General features: G+C 45.5%; 2 protein-coding genes across 6 annotated transcripts in view; one reads left to right on the top strand and one right to left on the bottom strand.

Annotated features, from left to right (window-relative positions):
• The first annotated feature begins 5188 nt into the window (after positions 1-5188).
• Positions 5189-21928, top strand: part of CEMIP2 (cell migration inducing hyaluronidase 2) — a 67249-nt gene continuing 50509 nt past the window's right edge. For 2 of the 5 annotated variants that reach the window (XM_077935953.1, XM_028748185.2), the window contains exon 1: positions 12449-12584. The gene's annotated coding sequence lies outside the window, so the exon portion shown is untranslated. Of the gene's footprint in view, positions 5267-9891; positions 10006-10446; positions 10563-12448; positions 12585-21928 lie in introns of those variants that run through there. The other 3 variants (XM_077935950.1, XM_028748187.2, XM_077935951.1) reach the window with 3 other exon arrangements.
• On the bottom strand, positions 11174-14852 carry LOC144329166 (uncharacterized). The gene is made up of 2 exons (XM_077935885.1): positions 14809-14852; positions 11174-12775 (listed from the first exon to the last, which is right to left on the bottom strand). Exons 1-2 carry the CDS (start codon positions 14850-14852, stop codon positions 11563-11565), a joined length of 1257 nt encoding a protein of 418 aa, XP_077792011.1. The 3' UTR covers positions 11174-11562.

Raw genomic sequence — 21928 nt, 5'->3', positions numbered from 1 at the left:
TTTCATTGTTTCAACATTTTTGTTGTGATTCTTTACAGCTTTACAGAAACTGATTGGAGCAAGTGTTCATGAGATCATACATTTATTGTATATGAGCCAGTGGATGCTAAAGGTGTATTAGTACAAACATTATTTAGAATATGAAGATGGATTTGGTTTTTGCTACCTAGGAATTAGCAAATCATTTCATACCTGTAGTATATAAAGTCTATACAAAAAAATACCCTTCCCCCCTCTGTCGTGGAAGCATATTAGTATAGTATAAGTACCCTACGCCATGGCTGATATAAGGTACCGGTATATGTCAGAGATGAGTGGTCTCTGGCCCTCCAGACAACAGACTATGATTTGCATAATCAGTGATCATTTGCCACATGGGCTGGGGCTGAGGAGCACTGAGGAGTCCAACAGTATAGGGAGGACCACAGGTTTCTCATTCCTATTATCTGTAGTTGAAATCCATTTTTGCAGGAATTAGCTCACTTGCAACATAGAAACGCAGGTGATGCTGTGATCTAAACCACGAAGCCTCTTGGGCTTGCCAATCACAAGATCAGCAGTTTGAATCCACGTGACGGGGTGAGCTCCTGTTGCTTGGTCCCAGCTTCTGCCAACCTAGCAGTTCAAAAGCATACCAGTTCAAGTAGATGGGTACTGCTGCAGTGGGAAGGTAAACGGTGTTTCTGTGCACTCTGGCACTCTTCATGGTGTCCTGTTGTGCCAGAAGTGGGTTAGTCATGCTGGCCACCTGACCCGGAAGGCTGTCTGTGGACAAATGCCAGCTCCCTTGGCCTGAAAGCAGAGATGAGCGCCACCCCGCATAGTCGAATTTGACTGGACATACCGTACTTTTCCGTGTATAAGACAAGGTTTTTTTATTTTAAAATTATGTTAAAAATTGGGGGTCATCTTATACACGGATAGTGCATGGGAGGGATGTGGGATTGGTTGCTGCCCAAGAGCCGTAGATTGTCAGCCGGTATTTGGCGTGTTATTGGTGGCTGCGGCAAGTGCTGATGTTGATTGGCTGTCGCTGTGGCACTAGGACGGGTGAATGGCAGCTTCTGCTGGCGCGGGGACAGACGATAGGTGTGTTTGGGAAGCGTGCGAGTGGCACCGTAGGTCAGGTGGGTGAGCTATTTTCGCCAATCCCCCCTAAAATAAGCTCAACAACCCTGGGGCACCCCCCCCCTCAAAAAGCTCAACAACTCAGGGAAATCTCCCCCCCCCCCATTAAAAAAAATTTGTGTCTCCCAAAATAGGGGGCATGTTATACACAGAAAAATACAGTAACTGTCCAGGGGTCCTTTACCTTGCAACATCCGCTTGTTTTTTAGCCAATGATCCCCAGCCACCATGGCTAACAAATAAGAACTCTGGGAATTGTAGTTTAGCGAGTTGCAGTCTAGCAGCATCTGGAGGGCTCCAGGTTCACTATGTCTAAGCTGCCCCAAGCACAGGATGTAGAAGCAAGGTGATCTGGGAGAATATACTGAAGATCACATGTATACAAGATCGGTTGTATTCTAATCCATCTTCCCTCATGCTGCCAAGAGTGGTGAATTAAAGTTTACATTATTTTTATCCCATGAGTTTTCACATCAGCTGCTTTCTGAACTGAGAGCTGATTTGGGCACCTGAAAAATAATATATGCAAGCTGAGTAAGAAATGCATGGCAAAAGACACCTGAGTGGGGTACTAGATTTATTGGGCCTCTAATGGGTGGGCTTTGTTACCATGCTTAACCCATAAGCTACTCTTCTGGTGGGCTAAAAATGGCAGTTTCATAATGGACATCTGTGAATGGATTGTTGCAGACAAAACACTGCACTTAGGTGCCAGCCATGATGGGCATAAGAGTCTAATGTAGGCTGCTTCAGTAATGTGAGCACCAAGCTCAATCAGACCTTCTGGGCAAATAAATGTTCAGAGCTGAGGCAGGTTTTTATCCTCGTCCTGTGCCCACTTCACTTACATTGTTCAGGAGCAAGGGTTGCAATGTCTGTAAAATAACACTCCCAGTAAGACTTCCCTCCTTGTATTTGGTATCCTAAGGGCTGCTTAGACTAAAGGAAATACTTCGTTAAACTATGGAATTCACTGCCACAAGATACAGAGAGGGCTGTCCAACTTGGTCAGCTTGAAAAGGACAAATTCATGGAGAATAAGTCTGTCTATGACATGTTTATAAATTACCTCTGGGAGAGGCATCTTGCACCCAAATCTGGTGAGCTTCCTATAGGCATCGGATTGATCCCTGTGGGAACAGAATTCTAGACTAAGATAAGCTTTTGGTCTGATCTAGCGGGGCTGTTAGATTCTAGCATCTGTTGTGGCATAACCTTGCTTGCACTGGAGTCATTGAAAAGCTCATCTGATGACAAATCTTGCAGCTGTTAAGGCGCCCCAAGATTCATTCTTTTTGCTGCAACAGTCTAACAGCTACCATGAAAAATGACACTGTGCTTCAGAAAGATGGCAAAGCTAGAACTCTTCTCTCTAAGTTTGAGAGATTAACATTTTTTTCTGAAGCACCTCAGTGAAAATACAGCGTTTTGAAGTGTAGCTTAAATCAAACCTGTTGGACTTTGTTAGAATGAATATGCGTGCCCTCTGCTGACATATTGCTGGAAGTGTTTGTAACCAACCAGAAGCTTATGTAATACATACATGTAATGCATGAAAAAAAAAACCAGTTTGAGTCTTACAAATTAAAAACTCGAGAGGGGAAAACTACCCTGTTTAAACAAATTACCAAAAATCCCCACTTTAAATCCCATATATACGGTAACTTGTCAACTTTATGTATTTAAAACCAATAAGATTATTTTCAATTTTTGTGTTACTATATTTATGGATTTTATAAATTGATTTTTATTTTATGCACTTTTAGTAACATTGTAACAGTAGTTCCTAAATCAGAAACAATGAGACATTTCAAAGTACCTACCAGTAATACGTTCTAAATTGAGGCAAATAGAAGAGAGAGAAAGTATCAATATATCACCCTTATAGCTGTTGTTACAGTATTTTATTTTATTTTAAATACCATCTTTCAGTAAATCTTGACTTCCAAAGTAATTTTTCAAGGTAATTTCTTTGCATATAACTTACGGTATATAATTTGCTTATTGGTTGAAGTAATTAAAACTTTCAAATTCAGATTTTTTTCTTAAGTAAAAATATTTGCACATCAATTTATTTATGAACTATCTTATGTGAAAGCTGTAATCATGTGTCCATATTGTTTTTCACTGCTACATAGAATTACATCTAGTTGCCCCCTACTACAGTAATTCCTGTATAGCAGTTAATGATTTTAGCTTCATAAGAGAGAGATAGCCCAGATTCCATGTGCTGGTACCATGGGTGTAGTCAAGAGGGTAGTGCAGGGGGGCAACTACCCCCCCCCAGTCAATAAAAATACTTAACTGAGGTTCTGTCTCCCCTAACAAAAGCCTGCCCCCCCCCCAAAAAAAAAAATCCTGGCTACGCCCATGGCTGGTACACTGTTCATTTTTTAAAAAAGCAAGAAACTGCTTTTTATGCTGATCACCTCCACCTGTCTGCTATTTAGTTAGATTAGAGGAGTTTGTCACCTGTCATAATGGTTTTGAAGATGATAAGGAGCTGGCTAAAAAGTTCAATAAATAAATGGTTATCTTATCCCCATGAAATGAGGATCTTTTACTTTACTGAAATAATATGGTGTCTGTGCTTAAAACCCTTGAGATTGAGGCTAGCCTGGGTTCTATGCAGTGACTGATCACGTAACATGTTGGAACTCACAACAAGGCTGCAAATTCACAGCTTAAAGTGGTTTTTATTTGAGAGCCAGGAAGAGAACGAGTATTCTGAAAGAAGCCCATGTACAGTAAAGGGACACAGATCAGTGGGACTTAGATAAATATTCCAGGCAAAGTCATTTGATCGGGACGTGTGTCTTCTAATTAACCAAATAGAGTGGAAGATGAGGAGTCACAGGGGTTGGGAGTGAATATGTATGAATTCAACAGTGCTTACGGTACTTTATTTTTTGGTTGCTGTTAATATTGTTTAAAGGTTATGAATGCTGTAGTACTTTGTGAATCCTGCAATATGACTTTTGTTGCAATTGAGCCATTTAGCTTATTTTTTTCAGTTGTTTTTCTAATAGTTTTATAAATTGTAATTGTCTAACTAATGATTCGTAATTGCTTAAACAATTATTTGTTAATTTTTCTATATAATTTCTGTTGTATTTATGATGTTCTATTATGTTATTGTTATTTGCTGTTTGTAAGTCGCTTGGCCATTCCGTTGAATGAAAAGCAGCATAGAAATAGAATAAATCAAACAAATCCAATCTGTCATTTGTATAACTGCTCTAAAAGGCCAAAATGTTGAGCTGCTAAATAATGTACACCCCTTTCTTTCTGTGTTGTTACCGTACTGAAGGTAGCAGGAGCAAAAACAGTTGAGTATTTTTGTCTTGACATAAAACCACTGGAAGTGGCAACATGAAATTGAACTGAAACCTGTTTCCTGTCAAATTTGGATGTTCAGTCTTTCCCCTTTTGCATATCAAAATGTTTCAGACTGGAGACTTGATAGAAATAGCATTGATCAACATGTGTGCAGATTTCAAGGCCTACTGTGAGATCTGGCTGCCACCAATGTCTGTGATGATGATATAATTTTATTATTTGTACCCCACCCATCTGACTGGGGTGCCAGTAAGCACATTCTGTGGGGGAGGAGGCAAGGTTCTTTGCCTTCTAAAGCAGCAACAGCTCCTGACTTCGCATGTTTCCTAGAGCCGCTGTGGCGTAGTGGTTAGCATGCCAGGCTAGCACCTGGGAGACCAGAGTTCAAATCCCTAACTGACCATAAAGCTCACCTTGGACCTCTCAGCCTAACCTACCTCACAGGGTTGCTGTGGGGGTTAAATGAGGGAAAGAAGCTTGAGTTCCTTGGAGAAAAGGGTGAGCTGTAAATGATTTATTAAGTAATTAAGGCTCTATCCCATCATCTCACATGGTGCTCCCATGGAAACCGGCTTGTGGCTAATAGGCATTCTGAATCAGCGGATGTAATCATATGTGTTGAGATGGACGATCCTCTCCCCAATCTATTTTTATTGTTGCCAAAACAGCAACAAAAGCTCATAGCTACTGTGCCAGGAAGTACAACACGGAGGACCCACCCGGCTCAACTTCCCGCTTGCTTGCCTGCTGCTGCCACTGCTGACTGGAGTGACGTGTGGAGCTCCCGTCCTCTGTTCTGGTAAGTGACTGCCAAAGAGATGACTGCTTTTGCTGTTGCTAATCAGCTCGCTGGGGAGATTGGGGTTGCTTTTGCTTTTTACTATTATGTGTCTTGTGTTTTTATGTTCTAGACAGCCATAAGATCTTTGGAAGCAGGGTGGTGTGTGTGTGTGTGTGTGTGTGTGTGTGTGTGTGTGTGTATATATATATATATATATATATATATATATATGGGAGAGACGGGAATGTGCTCTCCAGGATTTCAGCCTGGACTCTTTCCCCGTTCCATCGGGAGATGCTAGTGACTGACCTTAGGCATACAAATGATCTACTTCTTAGCTATGTATGGCCTTAATCCTAAATTACCTCTAATCATGACCATATATTTTCAAGTCATAATAGCCTTTTTAAGAAAAAGAGGAGGAAAATGTCTTTTATGTACATCTTGCATTGCTTTCAAAGAATCCCTGCTTATGAGATTTTTATTAGAAGCAGGAACAGCAGCAAATAATAATATTTTATTGGTTTTGGCATTCTTCTGCATGGCCCAGTGAGTTTTATGGGAGGTAGGAGCTGAAGTTGGTCCATCTGACTTGTTTTGTTAGTGCATTTTTGTAGCATTAAAACAAGGGATATTAAAACTAGAAATATGGAATGAAAGTTTTTGTAAAGGAGAAAACATTGGTTGAAACTGCAAGGGGGAAAAAAGCACAACCCACCTGTAGTTAACTTCGAATGCCACTGACTGCATCAGCATAGTGTAGTGCAGTGTTTCCCAACCTTTTTTGGGCAAAGGCACACTTGTTTCATGAAAAAAATCTCGAGGCACACCACCATTACAGCCCCGTGACGTCAGCGCGCAGCGTCACGCCGGGAGGGACATGAATTGCTAGCAAATTACATAATCACCTCCTTGAGGGCTGGCTCATCTTCTCCGAAGGCAGAACCCCATTAATTAACAGCACAGACTCACACCATAGCCAAGACGAGGGGGGAAAACCTCAGTCATGCACAGTCATGCACATGTGGGGGCTAAATGAGGACGAAGACCGGGCAGAGAGCAGGGTTCAAATCACCCCACCTGGCCAGGACAATCCCTGGGTGCTCCCTTGGGCCACTCGCCTGACCCACCTCGCAGGGCTGTTGTTGCGAGGATAACACGGGGAGAACCACGCGCGCCCCCGGGAGCTCCTTGGAGGAGAAAGCGGGCGATGAATGCAATGCACGAAATATATGAGAGGCGACCAGGTTTTGCAGGTGAGGGGCCCCCGCCAGCCTCCGCTTCCAACACCCGGCGCAACGACGCCGAAGTTTCCCCCCGGGCTCGGCTCGGGGAGCAGCGCTGCTCCCCCCCGGCTCCCCTTCGCCCTCCCGGCTCTCTCTGCCGCCCACTGGGGACCCCCCTCACCTGCCAAGTCCGGAGCGCCGGTGGAAGTTGCATGCATGCATGCAGGGCACCGCGTTGCCATTGCATTGCACTGCACTCCATGCAACGCCTGCACGCATGCATTGCCTTGCATGCCCGCCAAGGGGTCTCCCCGCGGTCCGATGCGTCCCCTCCGGCGCGGATGCAGCATTGCAAAAATAAAAAAACCCCGACGCAGCCCTACCTGGGGGGCAGCCTCCGCCTCCGCCGCTCCGCCTCCGCGGGGATCCCCGGCCTCCATCCTGCCGCCCGATCTCCGCGGGGGCACAGGCAGGCTGCGCGGGGTCTGCGCGGAAGAGCCCCTGCCCGCCCGGCCGCTGCCGCGCTCATTCCATGGCCGGGAGAAGAGCGCTTCAAACAAAACGCCCGGCCCGCCAGGCCACGCTGGGAAACGTAGTTCGCGCACCCCGCGCAGGCACGGAGCCCAAGGGCGAGGGGACTACGGATCCCGACAGCCCCCGCGCCGGGGACGGAGGGGGAGAGGCCGGGTGCAGGGATGGAGGGACGGGTGGGCGAGCGAGTGAGTGAGTGGCAGCCGCCAAGCCTTGGCCGAGAGCCAGGAAGGGCCTCCCCGGAGGAGGAGGAGGAGGAGGGAGGCGCAGAGCGGGAGGGAGGGAGGGAACCCCAGGGGCCATCTAGTGACGGCGCCCCAATCGAAAATTTGACTTAAAAAAAAAACAACTTTCAATTTTTTAATTTTTCCCGCGGCACACCAGGCAACATCTCACGGCACACTAGTGTGCCGCGGAACAGTGGTTGGGAAACACTGGTGTAGTGGTTAAGAGCGATAGACTTGCAATCTGGTGAACCTGGTTTGATTCCCCGCTCCTCCACCTGCAGCTGCTGGGTGACCTTGGGCCAGTCACACTTCTCTGAAGTCTCTCAGCCTCACTCACCTCACAGAGTGTTTGTTGTGGGGGAGGAAGGAAAAGGAGAATGTTAGCCGCTTTGAGACTCCTTTGGGTAGTGATAAAGCGGGATATCAAATCCAAACTCTCTCTCTCTCTCTCTCTCTCTCTCTCTCTCTCTCTCTTAAAATCAGTGGGATTTTAAAGTGCTGAACTTTGGCTTAATCATCCACAAAGCAATTATGAAGAGGCAGTGAAATTAGTTGCTTTCCTCCATGTTATCTCATCCTAATGAAATTCAGTATTATGCGTACAGTGGTGCCTCGCAAGACGAAATTAATTTGTTCCGCGAGTTTTGTCGTCTTGCGATTTTTTTCGTCTTGCGAAGCACGGTGTCAGGAAAGTTGTGGGAAAGCTTCAAAAACCACCAAAGTCTTCAAAAACCTCAAAAAAGGCTACCACACCGCGTGCTATGAGTTGCTCCTCGAAGTCAAGTCGCAACTGTATTAACGGTGTTAAGAAAAAGGAAACAAACTTGCAAGACGTTTCCGTCTTGCGAAGCAAGCCCATAGGGAAAATTGTCTTGCGAAGCAGCTCAAAAAACAAAAAACCCTTTCGTCTAGCGAGTTTTTTGTCTTGCGAGGCATTCGTCTTGCCAGGTACCACTGTACCCCCAAAAATAAATTTGAGATTCCAGTTACAAATTATAGCATGCCTCTTTATGATTTTTTCATATGTCATGTATTTAATGAGGCAGCTTTCCTGGGCTTTATTTTTCCGGTAGCTTTACACTCCTCCTTCAAGAATTAAAGGCTAATGTCATGTATCATTAAAAGGTTTGCACATATGTGCAGCTGTATTCAGAGAAGTTCTCTAGGGACTCATGAATCATACTGCATCACAAACATTTTAGCTTTCCAGTAATTGTTGGCATAGTTGCCAGGGACAAGAACACATCAGCAATTATATTCAAACCCTATTTGACTTTTCCAGTTTTATTTGTGGAAGAAAACAACTTCTTGTGAAAGAGGCATATAGGTAAAATTGAACAGGTGTGAAGTAACCTGAGTTTATTTCTGGACTGTTGGAGGCGGCATTACCTAATTAAAATATCCCATCCAATGTAGTCAGTACATTCAAATGATATACTGTATGTGAAATTGCAAGAACTGGCTTAAGCACCGTTGCATTGTGATCTTATATGTGTTTACTTAAGTGCAAGGGTCACTGGAACTTTGCAAAGTGCAAGTGAGATCACTGGAACTTTGCAAAGGATTGCCGACTTAGCCTTAATCCATTTAAAAGAGAGATGGGGAGCCTGTTCCCAGATGCTGCTAGACTGCAGCTCCCATCATTATTGGCAATTGACCACACTGGTTGGAGCTGATGGAATTTGGAGTCCAACATCATCTGCAGGACCAGACTCTTCATGCCTGGAGGGTTCTCTAAATGAGGGGAAGTAGTTGTGTTTATCATTGTGCATATATAAAATTTGCTTTATCACAGTTACCAGATTAATTCAATGAGGTACTGAAGTGTAAAATACTAAAAAGAGGTGCCAGATGTCACGATTCAGATACTCACAGTAGCCTATAGACTTAATGCTATGTCAAAAAAGAGAACTTTGTGAAGTAGGCATGCATCAAACCCTGAGTTAGAGTCTGGAGATTGCAACATTTAAAATATATCAAGAATCGGTACTGTATTTTGTTTGGTTTGAATTTTCATAAACCAGTTTTCAATAAAATAAAATAAAATTACAGTGAAGATAAAACTTAAACCAATGTACTTAAAATGGTTGTTCCCTGAAGGAAATGTTACCATCAGTATCTCCATGCCAACCCAGTGATTTCATTATTTCAGTGTTACACATGGGAAAGTGAGATAGTGATTATCCTGTGAATCCGTGACCTAGCATGGGTTTGAGCCTTAGTCCATGTACAACCGTCTGCCCAATGGTTCTGTATCCATTGTTCTGATGCTGAGCAATTGCATCTCTCTATTCATAATCAGGGATCTATTCATAATCAGCAATACCAAATATATTAGCTCAAGTAAGGGATGAAGTCTTTGCATTTAAGGCAGCAATTTCCCCACTATACCGGGGCTACTTCTGCCTAGGACTGTGATTCAATTCATTTTACACTGAAAAGTATCACCGGTAGTAATAAACCATTGGATTTGAAATGGTTGCACAATCCCTTGACCAACAATATTTGGCTCGCATGGATGTGTCACATGAGACAATTCCTGTTTTTGTAAGTCAGAAAAATAAGAATCTGCCGTGACATCCTGAACAGAGAGGATGATAGATAATGCTTTTCCTGTTAGCAGCGTCAAGCCTTTATATTCATTCCCTGAAAGCTTAGATTGTTTGCTCATTTGTTGACTGTCCATATAGACAGAAAACTGCAGCTATTGTGTGAGAGAAAAGGATTTCTAGGTCTTTGCAGATCATTAAGTGTTTTGTATACTCCTAACCAGGTAAGTGTAAAAAGTATTTTATTCTGCAATGTTATTTTGAAAGTTATAATTAGGTACTCAGATATTCTATTAAAATATTTTCACTACTGTTGTATCAGAATGTGCAGGATTGTGACAACTGAAAGCTCAAGTGAGCTGCACTTTACTTTTCAATAAATATTTGTGTCTCAGGACCTCTAATTCTCACTTATGTTTTATTTTTGTTGCATTCTGTTTCCAATTTTGCCTATTTCGCCAATACTTTACTCCCTACCTGAAGTGCCCATATTTGTCATGGTTAGTGAATCTTACTATGTTTTCAGTGAAACAAACAATGCTGTTTAAGGATATATGCATCCTCTCACAGGAAGTTAACTGACTGCAAAATCCAGATTTCCACTGACCCAATAGCTACTAGTTGTCAATAATTAAAAAGAGAAATTACACCTTTTTCTTTAACAGTTTCCATTGAATTGATGCTGCAAACCTGTGCTCAGGTAAAGGGACCCCTGACCGACTCTGGGGTTGCGGCGCTCATCTCGTTTTATTGGCCGAGGGAGCCGGCGTACAGCTTCCAGGTAATGTGGCCAGCATGACTAAGCCGCTTCTGGCAAACCAGAGCAGCGCACGGAAACGCCGTTCACCTTCCCGCCGGAATGGTACCTATTTATCTACTTGCACTTTGACGTGCTTTCGAACTGCTAGGTTGGCAGGAGCTGGGACCTAGCAACGGGAGCTCACCCCGTCGCAGGGAGTCAAACCGCCGACCTTCTGATCGGCAAACCCTAGGCTCTGTGGTTTAACCCACAGCGCAACCTGCGTCCCTTTTACCAGTTGCCTGGTAGTAACTTTTAAATGGGTTTACTTCTGAATACACACAGGATTCCACTGAAAACGTGTAAACATATTAAACAATAGCTGTTCTCCAACTTTGTAGTGAAGCTCTTTTTAAAATAGCATTTAATCCACTACATTATAATTGTGCAATTACTGTAACTTCTTATGTTCTAATTTTCAGAAAGAACTCTACTTTTTTGTTTTTCTTGGATCCAGAAGATAATTTTCTGACATGGCATCAGTTCAAACTGTAAATACCAATTGCATACAAAATGGCATTTTGCCATAAGGTCATATAACCTTCAGGAAGAAAAAGTTGAATTCCATGCTGCTTATTTAAGCAGAATGCATATCTGTGCAAATCCTTCTTTATTTGCTTTGGATAAATAAATAGTATGTAGTGAATACTTTGATAATGACACAGCAGCAGAAAAATGTCAAACAAATATACATGGAAATAGAAGAAAACAGAAACAGGGACCGCTTCTCAGATGGTAATCCCAACACCTGCTTTTCTGGGCACCTGATGGCAGTTGTAACTTCTACATTGTCAGCCACAGAGCTGTACAAGCTGGCATGTGAAAACAATGAAACAATTATTTGCTTTTACTGGGGTGAGTGTTTTAGGAAAACTTGCACACAATGATCCTGTTCTCTACTTTATCCATACTGAGCAAGATAGAACTGACCCAAAGTCTGGCCCTGAAATAGCACCGTATGGCAATGTCCACTGGGGTAATGCTACTCTTGCACCAGCAGCAAGGTACCTTGGCCAGTGGTGAAAGAGGGGGAAATTAGTGCTAGGCGAAGGAGGCGTTTTTCACGAGGAATCCCTTGCTTGGCTGGGTGCCTATGGAGGGATGTTGGGGTTCTAGCCTGATGTCTTCCCTGCACCTTTGGAACCCCAAGCCATTGTTGCCGCAGCGTAGTGGGCCTCAGCCCCACATCTCGCTTCCAGGCTTCACTTAGGCACCTGGCTGGTCCCTGTGAAAAGAGGGGGCTGGGCCAGAGGGCTGCTCCTGTTTCCCCATTGCAATGCACTTCCTTAGGGTAACCAGGCTGCTGCTGCAGCTGATCACTGTGACCTTTCTGTTGCGGTTTCTGCTCTTGTGGTTGTAGACTTTTCCCTAGCAAAAAGTTTGTCATGTCACTAACACAAGTCCTTATATGTGTGCAGCTCTTCTGAAGGGGGTTTGTGGCAAATCCCAAGGGAAGTCGTCCTGCATGGCGCGCAGTCCAGAATTCCGGGCGGCCACCGCGGGGAACTTGGTCTGGAGGCCGCTTTTCTCTCTGGCCCCCCGGCGGGCGGGATGCGGGAGCGCCGAGCCCTCGGGGCCGAAGGAGCAGCTCTGCCCCTGTCCGCGCCGGCCGGGCTCCGGAAAGGCGCCGCCTCGACCCGCTGGCTCCTTGCGCTCTTCCCCCTTCCGGATCCGCCCAGGCGCCTCGCCGGGCTGCGCAGGGGATCCTCGAGGGCAGCAGGCGAAGCGCGGTCTCGGGGGACGCGGCGGGGCTTCGCGGAGACCAAGGCGCCGGACTGGTCTGCTCCCCCGGGCGGCCCTGGCTCGGCGGGCTCCGCCTCCCTCCGGGGCGCGGCGAGGAGGCTCCTCCCGGAGGGCGGGGCGGGGCTGGTGGGCGCGGCGGGGCGGAGCGGGGCCCGGGGCGGCGAGGCGGCTGCGGCGGGGGAGCGTGAGGAGGGAGCCCGCCATGCCTCAGCCCCCGCCGCCCTGAGCGCGCCTCCTTCGCCGCCTGCGCTCCAGGCCTCGGTGAGTGCCCCCCCCCCCCGCCGCCGCCCTCCAGACCCCCTTCCCCGCCCGGCCTCCGCGCTCTCCGCCCCCTCCAGCCTCGCCTCCCGAGCTGCTTGCGCCCCCGCGCCTGCCTCGGCCTCCCCGCTTCCCAGACGTGCCTCTTGGCCGGGACTTCTCCCCCTGCTCTGCTGCTTCTTTCTGCCTTTTCTCTGGCTCAGAACTCCTTCGGATCAGCTGGGCAAGAGCCGGGCATTCGTCTTCTAGTAATCCAGATGGGAAGGAGGAGGGAAGGCAACGGGGGCAAGCAGAGCGGCCTGGTTCTGTAACCCCCCCCGCGCGCCTGTGGGCGCTTCCAGAGGAGCTGCGGAAGGAGCATATTCTTCCTGGAGGTCAGAGGGGGTGAGCATTTGATTCCTGTGCAGAGGGGTTAGATGTCATTCTGTCATCTCCCTCATCACTTTCCTCATTGCTAACAAAAAGAGTGGAATTGGATTATTGAGCAACACGTCCTAATCAACTGTAATGGCACAGCATGTCTTTTAATGAGGTTGAATCCCATCTGAAAGTACAGGCAATGATCATTTTCTGTGTGCTTAAAGCACTTGCGACCATGCACATGCACAGCGCCACAAACCCAGAAGTGGCAGGAAAAGGGGGCAGGGCACGCTAATGTGCATTTATTTTTATACATGCTCTGCCATCATGCACAATGACCCAGAATGCAACCCCCCTCCTGCAAATTCCCTGTATCAACAGTTCCCACATTCCTCAGCAGTTTCTCATCTCAAACAGCAGGGACACTCCACCCCCTCCCAAAATCTTCCACACTTCACTCTGAATCTGAATCTGATCTGCTCTCTTGGGGGAGGGACTGTAGAAGTAGTAGAGCATATGTGTTGTATGTAAAAGATCCAAGGTTTAATGCCTGTATGAATCACTGGTCTGATATCTGCTGCCAGTTAGTGTAGAAAATACTGGGCCAGTTAGACTTTCTGTCCATATCTGTACAAGATGGGTTCCTAGGTTCCTGACCTTTCCCAGCCCTCTTGGCACTGCAAGAAGGAAGCAATTTACAAGTTGCCTTGTTAAACTGAGAGGGAAGGAACCTGGCATCCTATACTATGTTGCTGTTAAGCCCATAGGAAGTTGACTTGCACTGAGTGGGAAGGGGCAGCTAGTCCAGCGCCCTACAGTGCAGGAATCACAGCTAAATGGATCAGCCTAGTTCAGTATTGTCTTCTCTGACTGGCAGCAACTATCCATGGTTTCCCAGCCTTTACCTAGAGATGCTGGAGTTTGAATCTGGGATCTGCTGCTGCTCAGCTACAGTTCTTCCTTTGTTGGAAGTGGTGATGCAGAAACAAAAACCAGTCACTACAGTAAGGAAGAGCCTTCTCCCATCTCTCTAGTTATCCTACCTATGCACACTCCTACTTTTGCTTGAGACTTGGCAGTCAAACTGAAAACTCCCTCCAAAGGTGAGAGCTGGATGGAATAAGCCAGCAGTCACTTACACCTGAACGCAAGTGTGCAAGGATTCTTGGCTTCTCATACATATATGAAAATTCTTGCATGTTTGGCAGTGTCCCTATTTATGGCCATTGCTTGCTGCTCATTTCATGAATTGTCTGAGATGCTGCCAGAAGTACTGATTTTGTTGCTGGAGCCCATTCTTCACCCCACGTTCTCTGGGTACCCCCAGATAAAAGTAACTTGTTTGCACTTAATCTGCATTCCCTTCATCAGATGTAAGTTACTAGCTTTCCTCTTGTTTTGATCATACTGTTTGATCAAGTATGAAGAATTACATTGTCAGCAAGTATGTTGATGATGTCCTCTTCTGCTAACAGTGCAGAATAAAACTTATTTGGTGTTGTATGGTTCACGTTATTTGAGCCACCTTGCATGCATTTAGACTTTCATGAAGCCATATGAAAGCATGCAATGCAAAAGGCATTTCCTATCATCTTGTAGATAACCTTTATGGTGTGTGCCAGTCGGGGCAGTGGATATCTCTGATATCTCTAAACGTAGTGCTTTTTCTCAGGAAAAAGTAAAAGATGAATGCCAGGTAACCTATGCAACCACTTATAGGCAAAGTATGTGCAAGTGCACATAACGCTTTGGCTAGTTTGGTTAGCAGTCATAGACCACATGAAATTTAATATTTTAATGAAGTTCATGCTATGCAGCAGTTGCTGATGTAGTAGAACCTCACGTTGAAACTAAACTGCTTCTTTACTGTGCCATTTGTTCTGGTGTAGTTGTGTCCAGAGTTGTGTACATGCTAGTAAATCTAGAAAGTGCAACTTGGCATCTAACAGACCTCATATGAAATGGTTTGGACACTTGTTAAATTTGTTGGTCTCCATTAGCTCTCAATGTGAATAATCGTGGCAGGGCTGGAATAGATTCTTGTTTCTAGGGATGGGTGGACCACAGCAAGCTTTCCTCCTGTATAGCTTTTTCAAAACAATAGAGAAGAGCTACAACTTGGCCTCATTTACAATCATGGCTAAGTAGGAATTAACCAGTGTGCTGGTGCACAGTTAGAAAATCTTGGCCACTTCCCTCCTCCCCTGCTCCCAGTAGTGCAGCCGAAGGAGGGGAGGAGAGGAGCAGCCATGAAGATCTAACTGCACCAGCACACGGGTTAATTCCTACTTAGCCATGGTTTGGTTTGGTTTGGCTTAGCATTGCATGCAAGCCATTTCAAGGTTTAAAAGAATGTTTTTCTTAATACTGAAGTTGTGTCCAGTGGTACATCAAATAACCCATCAAATGTGCCATGGACCTTGTAGTATGAGATTCCTTGTTTTGAAAAGAACTTGATATGGAAAATCAAAATATTCCATTAGGTTGCATCTTTGTGCCCATTGAGTAGCACCACTCCAACTCTCTCTCTCCCTCTTGATGCTACCCTAACATCCTCCCCCCCCCCCCCCGCTTCTCCATCTCTGATGTTCTTTGTTACAAGTGAAATGTCATTTATTTATCTGGGGTATTTTAAGTCTGCCATTCATCCAAAGGTCCCAGGAAAGAATTAAAAATATCACAATTAATATTAAAGATTTAAACAAAACAACAGCATAATAGCAGAAGGAAAATACTGCCATGTACTTATTCCCTCCCTGCCGCCCCCCCCCCCCCGCCTGCGAAAGGATGGGGAAATGAGACTAACTGTACCACTTTGAATGAAAAATGTTTTTTAAAAAAACCTACTCTCTTAATTGAGGTTAATGTTAATTGGCAGGAAAATATATCCTGTTGGCTCCCAGTCTCTGGAATGCCCTTCTCTATATGTCTAGTTCATGTTGTTTTTGAGTGTTCGGTGCCAGCTTAAAAAAATATTATTTGCCCAGGCCTCTTAATTCAGCTGTTGCTGTTTTCTTGCTACTGATTCGTATGTTTACGGCATTGCTTTCTTTCTTTTTTTAATTGTGGTTTTTATATTCTAAAGTCTCATTGGAAGTTGTTTTGAGGTGACAAGGATGTAGTAACTTCTTGGCCAGAAATGAATCAGCTGTCAAAGCAACTGCACAAGGACACTGAGCTCTGTGCCTGGCTGCTGACTTAGAACTTATACTGGTATATAAATATCACAGTGTATTGATTGACACGAAAACATACTTGTAAGTACAGCTAGATGGCAGGTAGATAAAGACATCTATTCTAAAAACCCGACCGTATGCACCTCTCTTTACTCCCAGGTAAATGTAGGATTGCAGCCAAGTAGTCTGTTCCCCAGCCCTATTTTAGGGTACTTAAAATAGGGTACTTTATCTACAGCAGTGGCGTAGCGTGGGGGGTGCAGGGGGGGCCAGCCGCACCGGGCGCAACATCTGGGGGTTAGGGAAATCCACAGGTTAGGGGGCGCAAATCCACGGGTTAGGGGGCGCAAATTACTTGCCTTGCCCCAGGTGCTGACAACCCACGCTACGCCACTGATCTACAGTGATACAAATGTCACATACTGTACTTAAGGAGTGCAGGTGTCTGTACTTTGCTTCCCCTTGGGGAGTGGGTAACTTAAAGGCCAACGAAGGTGCTTGGCAGAAAAAGTCTATAGCAATGGCCTTTAATTTCTGGGGGCCTTCATTTCACGCTGACCTGCACCAGAGGACCACTTAAAACAAAATCACAGAGCAAATCTATGCATGAGCTCAGAAGGTGGTAGACTCTTCTTCATTGGAGAGCAAAGGCTGGATGGCCATCTTTCAGGGATGCTTTAGTTGTGATTCCTGCATTACAGAGGCTTGGACTAGATGATGATGATGATGATGATGATGATGATGATGATAATAATAATAAATAATAAATAATAAATAATAAATAATAAATAATAAATAATAAATAATAAATAATAAATAATAAATAATAATTTTATTTATACCCCGCCTTCCCCAGCCAAGACTGGGCTCAGGACGGCTAACAACCAATAATAAAAACAAGTTGATTAAAAGAAAATTTAAAAGATTAAGACACAACATTAAAACATTAGGATGCAGCCTCTTCACAGGAGGAGAAAGGAAAAAGAAAGAGGGGGAAGGAATCAAACTGATTCTAAGCCAAAGGCCAGATGGAACAACTCTGTCTTACAGGCCCTGCAGAAAGAAATCAGATCCCGCAGGGCCCTGGTCTCATGAGACAGTGTGTTCCACCAGGCTGGAGCCAGTGTTGAGAAGGCCCTGGCTCTGATTGAGGCTAATCTAACTTCCTTAGGGCCCGGGACCTCTAGGGTGTTGCTATATATGGATGGACCTTAAGGTCCTCCATGGGGCATACCGGGAGAGGCGGTCCCGTAGGTACGAGGGTCCTAGGCCGTGAAGGGCTTTAAAGGTCAAAAGCAGCACCTTAAATCTGACCCTGTACTCCACTGGGAGCCAGTGCAGCTGGAAAAGCACTGGGTGAATATGCTCCCATGGCAGAGACCCTGTGAGGAGCTTCGCTGCAGCATTCTGCAACCGCTGGTGTTTCTGGGACAGCTTCAAGGGCAGCCCCGCGTAGAGCGAATTACAGTAGCCTGGAGGTGACTGTGGCCAGGTCGGGGCGGGAAAGATAAGGGACCAACTGCTTGATACGGCGAAGGTGGAAAAATGTCGCCTTGGCTGTTGCTGTAACTTGCGCCTCCGTGGAAAGGGAGGCGTCAAGGATTACACCCAAACTCTTAACGGAAGGCAATGGCACTATTGGACCCCCGCAAGAGAAGGGAGTTGGTCCCTCATCCCCATACCATCCTGACCCAGCCTCTGTCTTCGAAGGATTCAGTTTCAATCGGCTCCCACGAAACCATCCCGCCACAGCTTCCAAGCATCTGGTCAGTGCGTTCGGGGCCGAGTCGGTGTGGCCATCCATCAGCAGATAGAGCTGAGTGTCATCAGCATATTGGTGACAGCCCAGCCCAAAGCTCCGGACAATCTGGGCAAGGGGGCGCATAAAGATGTTAAAAAGCATTGGGGAGAGGATTGTGCCCTGCAGCATTCCACACACCAAGGAGTGGCACGACATCTCTCTCCCTAGCGCCACCCTCTGTCCCCGACCAGAGATAAAAGAGCACAGCCATTTATGGGCTATGCCCTGTATCCCCACGTCGGCGAGGCGGTGGTCCAAAAGATTGTGATCAACCATGACCCTGTCATGGCTGCTGACAAATCTAAAAGGATCAGCAGTCCCGACCCGCCTCGATCCAGTTGTCTGCGGAGATCATCTGTTAGCGCGACCAGAGCCGTCCCGGTCCCAAAACCAGGACGGAAACCGGACTGAAATGGATCTAAAGCCGATGTTTCCTCCATAAACCTACCAAGCTGCTCAGCAACTGCTCTCTCAATTACCTTACCCAGATATGGGAGATTTGAAACTGGGCGGTAAATGGATAGATCTAAAGGATCTAGTGAAGTTTTCTTTAAGAGCGGACACATCACTGCTTCCTTCAGTTCCCCTGGGAATGTCCCCGTGTCAAGGGACAAATTGATAATTTCAACCAGGCGGGTCTGTGCGATATCTGGGCACGCCCTAATCAGCCAAGACGGGCACGGATCGAGGAGGCAGGTGGTGGGCCTACCAGCTTGGAGGAGTCTATCCACATCAGCAGGGAGTATCCAATCAAAATGGTCTAACACTGGACCCGATGATGACCCCTTAGATCAGGCATAGGCAAACTCGGCGCTCCAGATGTTTTGGGACAACAACTCCCGTCATCCCTGACCACTGGTCCTGTTAGCTAGGGATGATGGGAGTTGTAGTCCCAAAACATCTGGAGGGCTGAGTTTGCTAATGCCTGGCTTAGATCCTTTCCAGCTGCTATTGAATACACCTACAGTACATAACATAAATGTGAACTTTGTGGTATGACATTCCTACAAACTACTAGGCAATTCTTCCAAACGAGTAATCCCAGATCCTTTCTAGCTAGATAGATGTTGACCTTCATGGGGCACAAGCCTGGGCAGTGTACACTCATACCTTGTGTTGCGTTAGGTTCATGTTGCATCTTTTCGGCTTGTGAATGCTGCAAACCTGGAAGTGTATACTTCCAGGTTTCGCCGCGTGCACAGAAGTGTTCGGCGCACTTTGTGCTCTGTGCTTGCGCAGAAGCCCCGCTCTAGTGGTGGACTTTTTGGGGTGCGAACAGCACCCTGGAACGGATCGTGTCTGCAACTAGAGGTACCACTGTATCTGGAGGTCCTGGGCCGCTTGGACGACAAACCTCTCCTCTCGGACTCAATGATGTTGTCCAAAGGAAAGCAGAGCAAGACGTTGGGCACCAGCTGGGCTGCAGGAGTTGCCGGAAGGAGGTGTCCCAGGCTCCATCTGACCATCTTAGGGATTCCACTCCTGGTTTGTGTAGGGTTTACTCCTTAGACTTTTCTTCTCCCAAACATACCCCACAAGGCAGCAGAGGTTTAGGATCAGAGCTGTCCTTCTCAATGATGGGCTGTTTTCCCAGGTTGATGAGCCTGATCTGCCCCTCACTTTTCTCTACGGCACGTGCACAAACTCTTATTGACGCTTAAACCCTCTTTTGGGCTATTCTGCTCAGTCTGCTGGTGTCTGTCTTTGCATGCATGGAAAGTCCCTAACTCACCAAGGGTATGAGACCCATTGGCTACCTTCACCTGGTTTAGCTGGGATGTGGCTCCTGTCTCATGCTGACAGCTTCTAGGAGCCACAGGCCTGGAAAAGAGACACCAGGATTTATATATTTATTTGCAGGGGACAATGACCAGAAACTAACACCCCCACCCCCCCGCCGCCCAAAATAAAAGATTAAAAGGAGAAAGACATTTCTCTGAAATTTTCTGGCTTTTTTCTGGGCCTTCCTGTCTGTTTCTAATAGGTCATTGCCTTCCTTCCTCTAGTCACCTTTCTCTTGCCAAATCAAACTTGAACCTGTAATAGGACCTGAAAAACCTGATAAATTCATTCATTGAAAAGGCACATTCTCTCAGTGGATTTGGAGACTAAGATAATCTCTGGGGCAAAAATCAAGCAGATAATATGGTCCCTCAGCCTTTGGATATAATGTCAGAGCTTCCAGTGAATTTTAGTGGCTGAGTCTTATTTTAGACTATTTTAGACTTTAGCCCATAGATATTTGGCCTGATTCTGCAGTTATCTGGACAAATAGCAAAAAGTTGGAAGTTTTGGTGGGGATCCTATTGGTATGTTATACTGCCATTTACTTCCTACTGGATACATTTGTCATCTTGTTTGTTTTAGTCAAACTATCATTTTAGTAACTGCTGCTCATTTGCACTGCACAAGTTATTAAGAGGCATTAATGTATTCAGGTGTCAGCAAAGTTTTGAAAGCAATGGAGTCCTGCAGATATTTTAATCTCCTGCTCAGTGATCACCTCCCTGTGACTTTACAGTTTTATAAATGTTTCTGATTCTGCATTTATTTGAAAGAGGAAGGAAATACTGAATACTTTATATTCTGAAGTTTCAAAATTAGAATAGCTGAAGGAAGAGAGAATACGTACTCTACAAATAAGTAATCTGGCATAAAAATTCTTTTGTTACTGCTTCAAATTAGGGGGTATGGGTGGGGATTTGGCTGAAATTTATACTGTTTTTTGTCAGGCTCCAGAACAGCACCAAGACTTGTGCTGAAAGAGGACTCTCAGAAAATGGCCCCAGGACATAATTTGTATTATAGGTTCTTACTGTTATGAGCATTTGCCACACTTGGAAATGTGCATGCTGAGGCCTGGGCTGTTCAGAGAATTTACTTGACTGTCCTGTGATTTGTGTCTGCTTTGTTTCTTGTTTAGAACAAAAGAAATGGGTTAAACACACCATGTCCAACTCCTTGGTTTTTATACTGGGCTGACCATTTTGACTGAAGCCTTGGTGACACAGGAACAGGTGCAAGAAACATGAAGGACTTGTGTACCCTGTACTCCTTTTAATGTTTTGATCCTGTCTGGCAGGGCATGGTCTCCTCTGAAAGCATTGGGCACAATGATCTTATCGCAGTGATGAATTGGACTCTGCAGCTTTGACATTACAAAGAAAGAGTTCTTGCTATGCTTCTGCAGAAGATTTGAGATTAGCTGCTATATTTCCTTTGTTTTTATTGTTGGCCCGTTTCAGTCCTTCTGAGCATGCCGTGTATAGTTGAGCACACCAGGCTTCAGTTGGCATACTCTGTACTTTCTTTTTTTACAGGAATTAGAGCTTCATAGAAAGGTATCTGGGTTTAGGGTTAATCTTGCTTATTCAAGTTAAAGGCATCAAGATTCCATCTAAGGAAATGAGAGACCCACAGTGATTATCCACAGTTACAGGGAATATTGAAAACCTGCTAATACTTAGGAGGGTGGTTTACCCCTGGTTGGAGGGAGCAGGAAACAAGGCCATGTTCTCTTATTTGCAAGCTTCCAGGGGCCTCAACCCATAGTTGAGTGGGGGGCAGATGCTGGTTTTCTCTGAAACAGGAGGTGTTGCACTAGGTGGACTTTGGATCTGATCCAGCAGGGCTCTCCACGTAAATTATCACATTAGCCTGCGTGTACAATTGGGAAACAGATCTGCAAGTGGAACTGAAAGTGGAAGTGGAAGACTGGCATAACATTTGAGAGAGCTGTTCATCTTTTATTATGTGCCAGTTTTAAATAGCTATCTTAAAAATCCAGGTGGTAGGTGGCACATGATCTCTCTCTAGCTCATTTTTAAACCACTGTTGGGGCAGGTCAGTGCTTGGGAGGAGGTATTTCAAATAGCAGATTTTCAACATGTGGTGGTGTGGGATAAACAGGTCAGAAAAGCTTAGCAGGAATGACCTTGCCTTGCTGTAACTGCTTGCATGGCAAAGAAAGAGGAAACTTGTGATAAAACATTAAGAAATCGCTGAGAGTA

This window comes from Podarcis muralis, chromosome 11 (genome assembly GCF_964188315.1).
Source record: "Podarcis muralis chromosome 11, rPodMur119.hap1.1, whole genome shotgun sequence".
Taxonomy (NCBI): domain Eukaryota; kingdom Metazoa; phylum Chordata; class Lepidosauria; order Squamata; family Lacertidae; genus Podarcis; species Podarcis muralis.
This window is presented reverse-complemented; position numbering and strand designations above follow the sequence as displayed.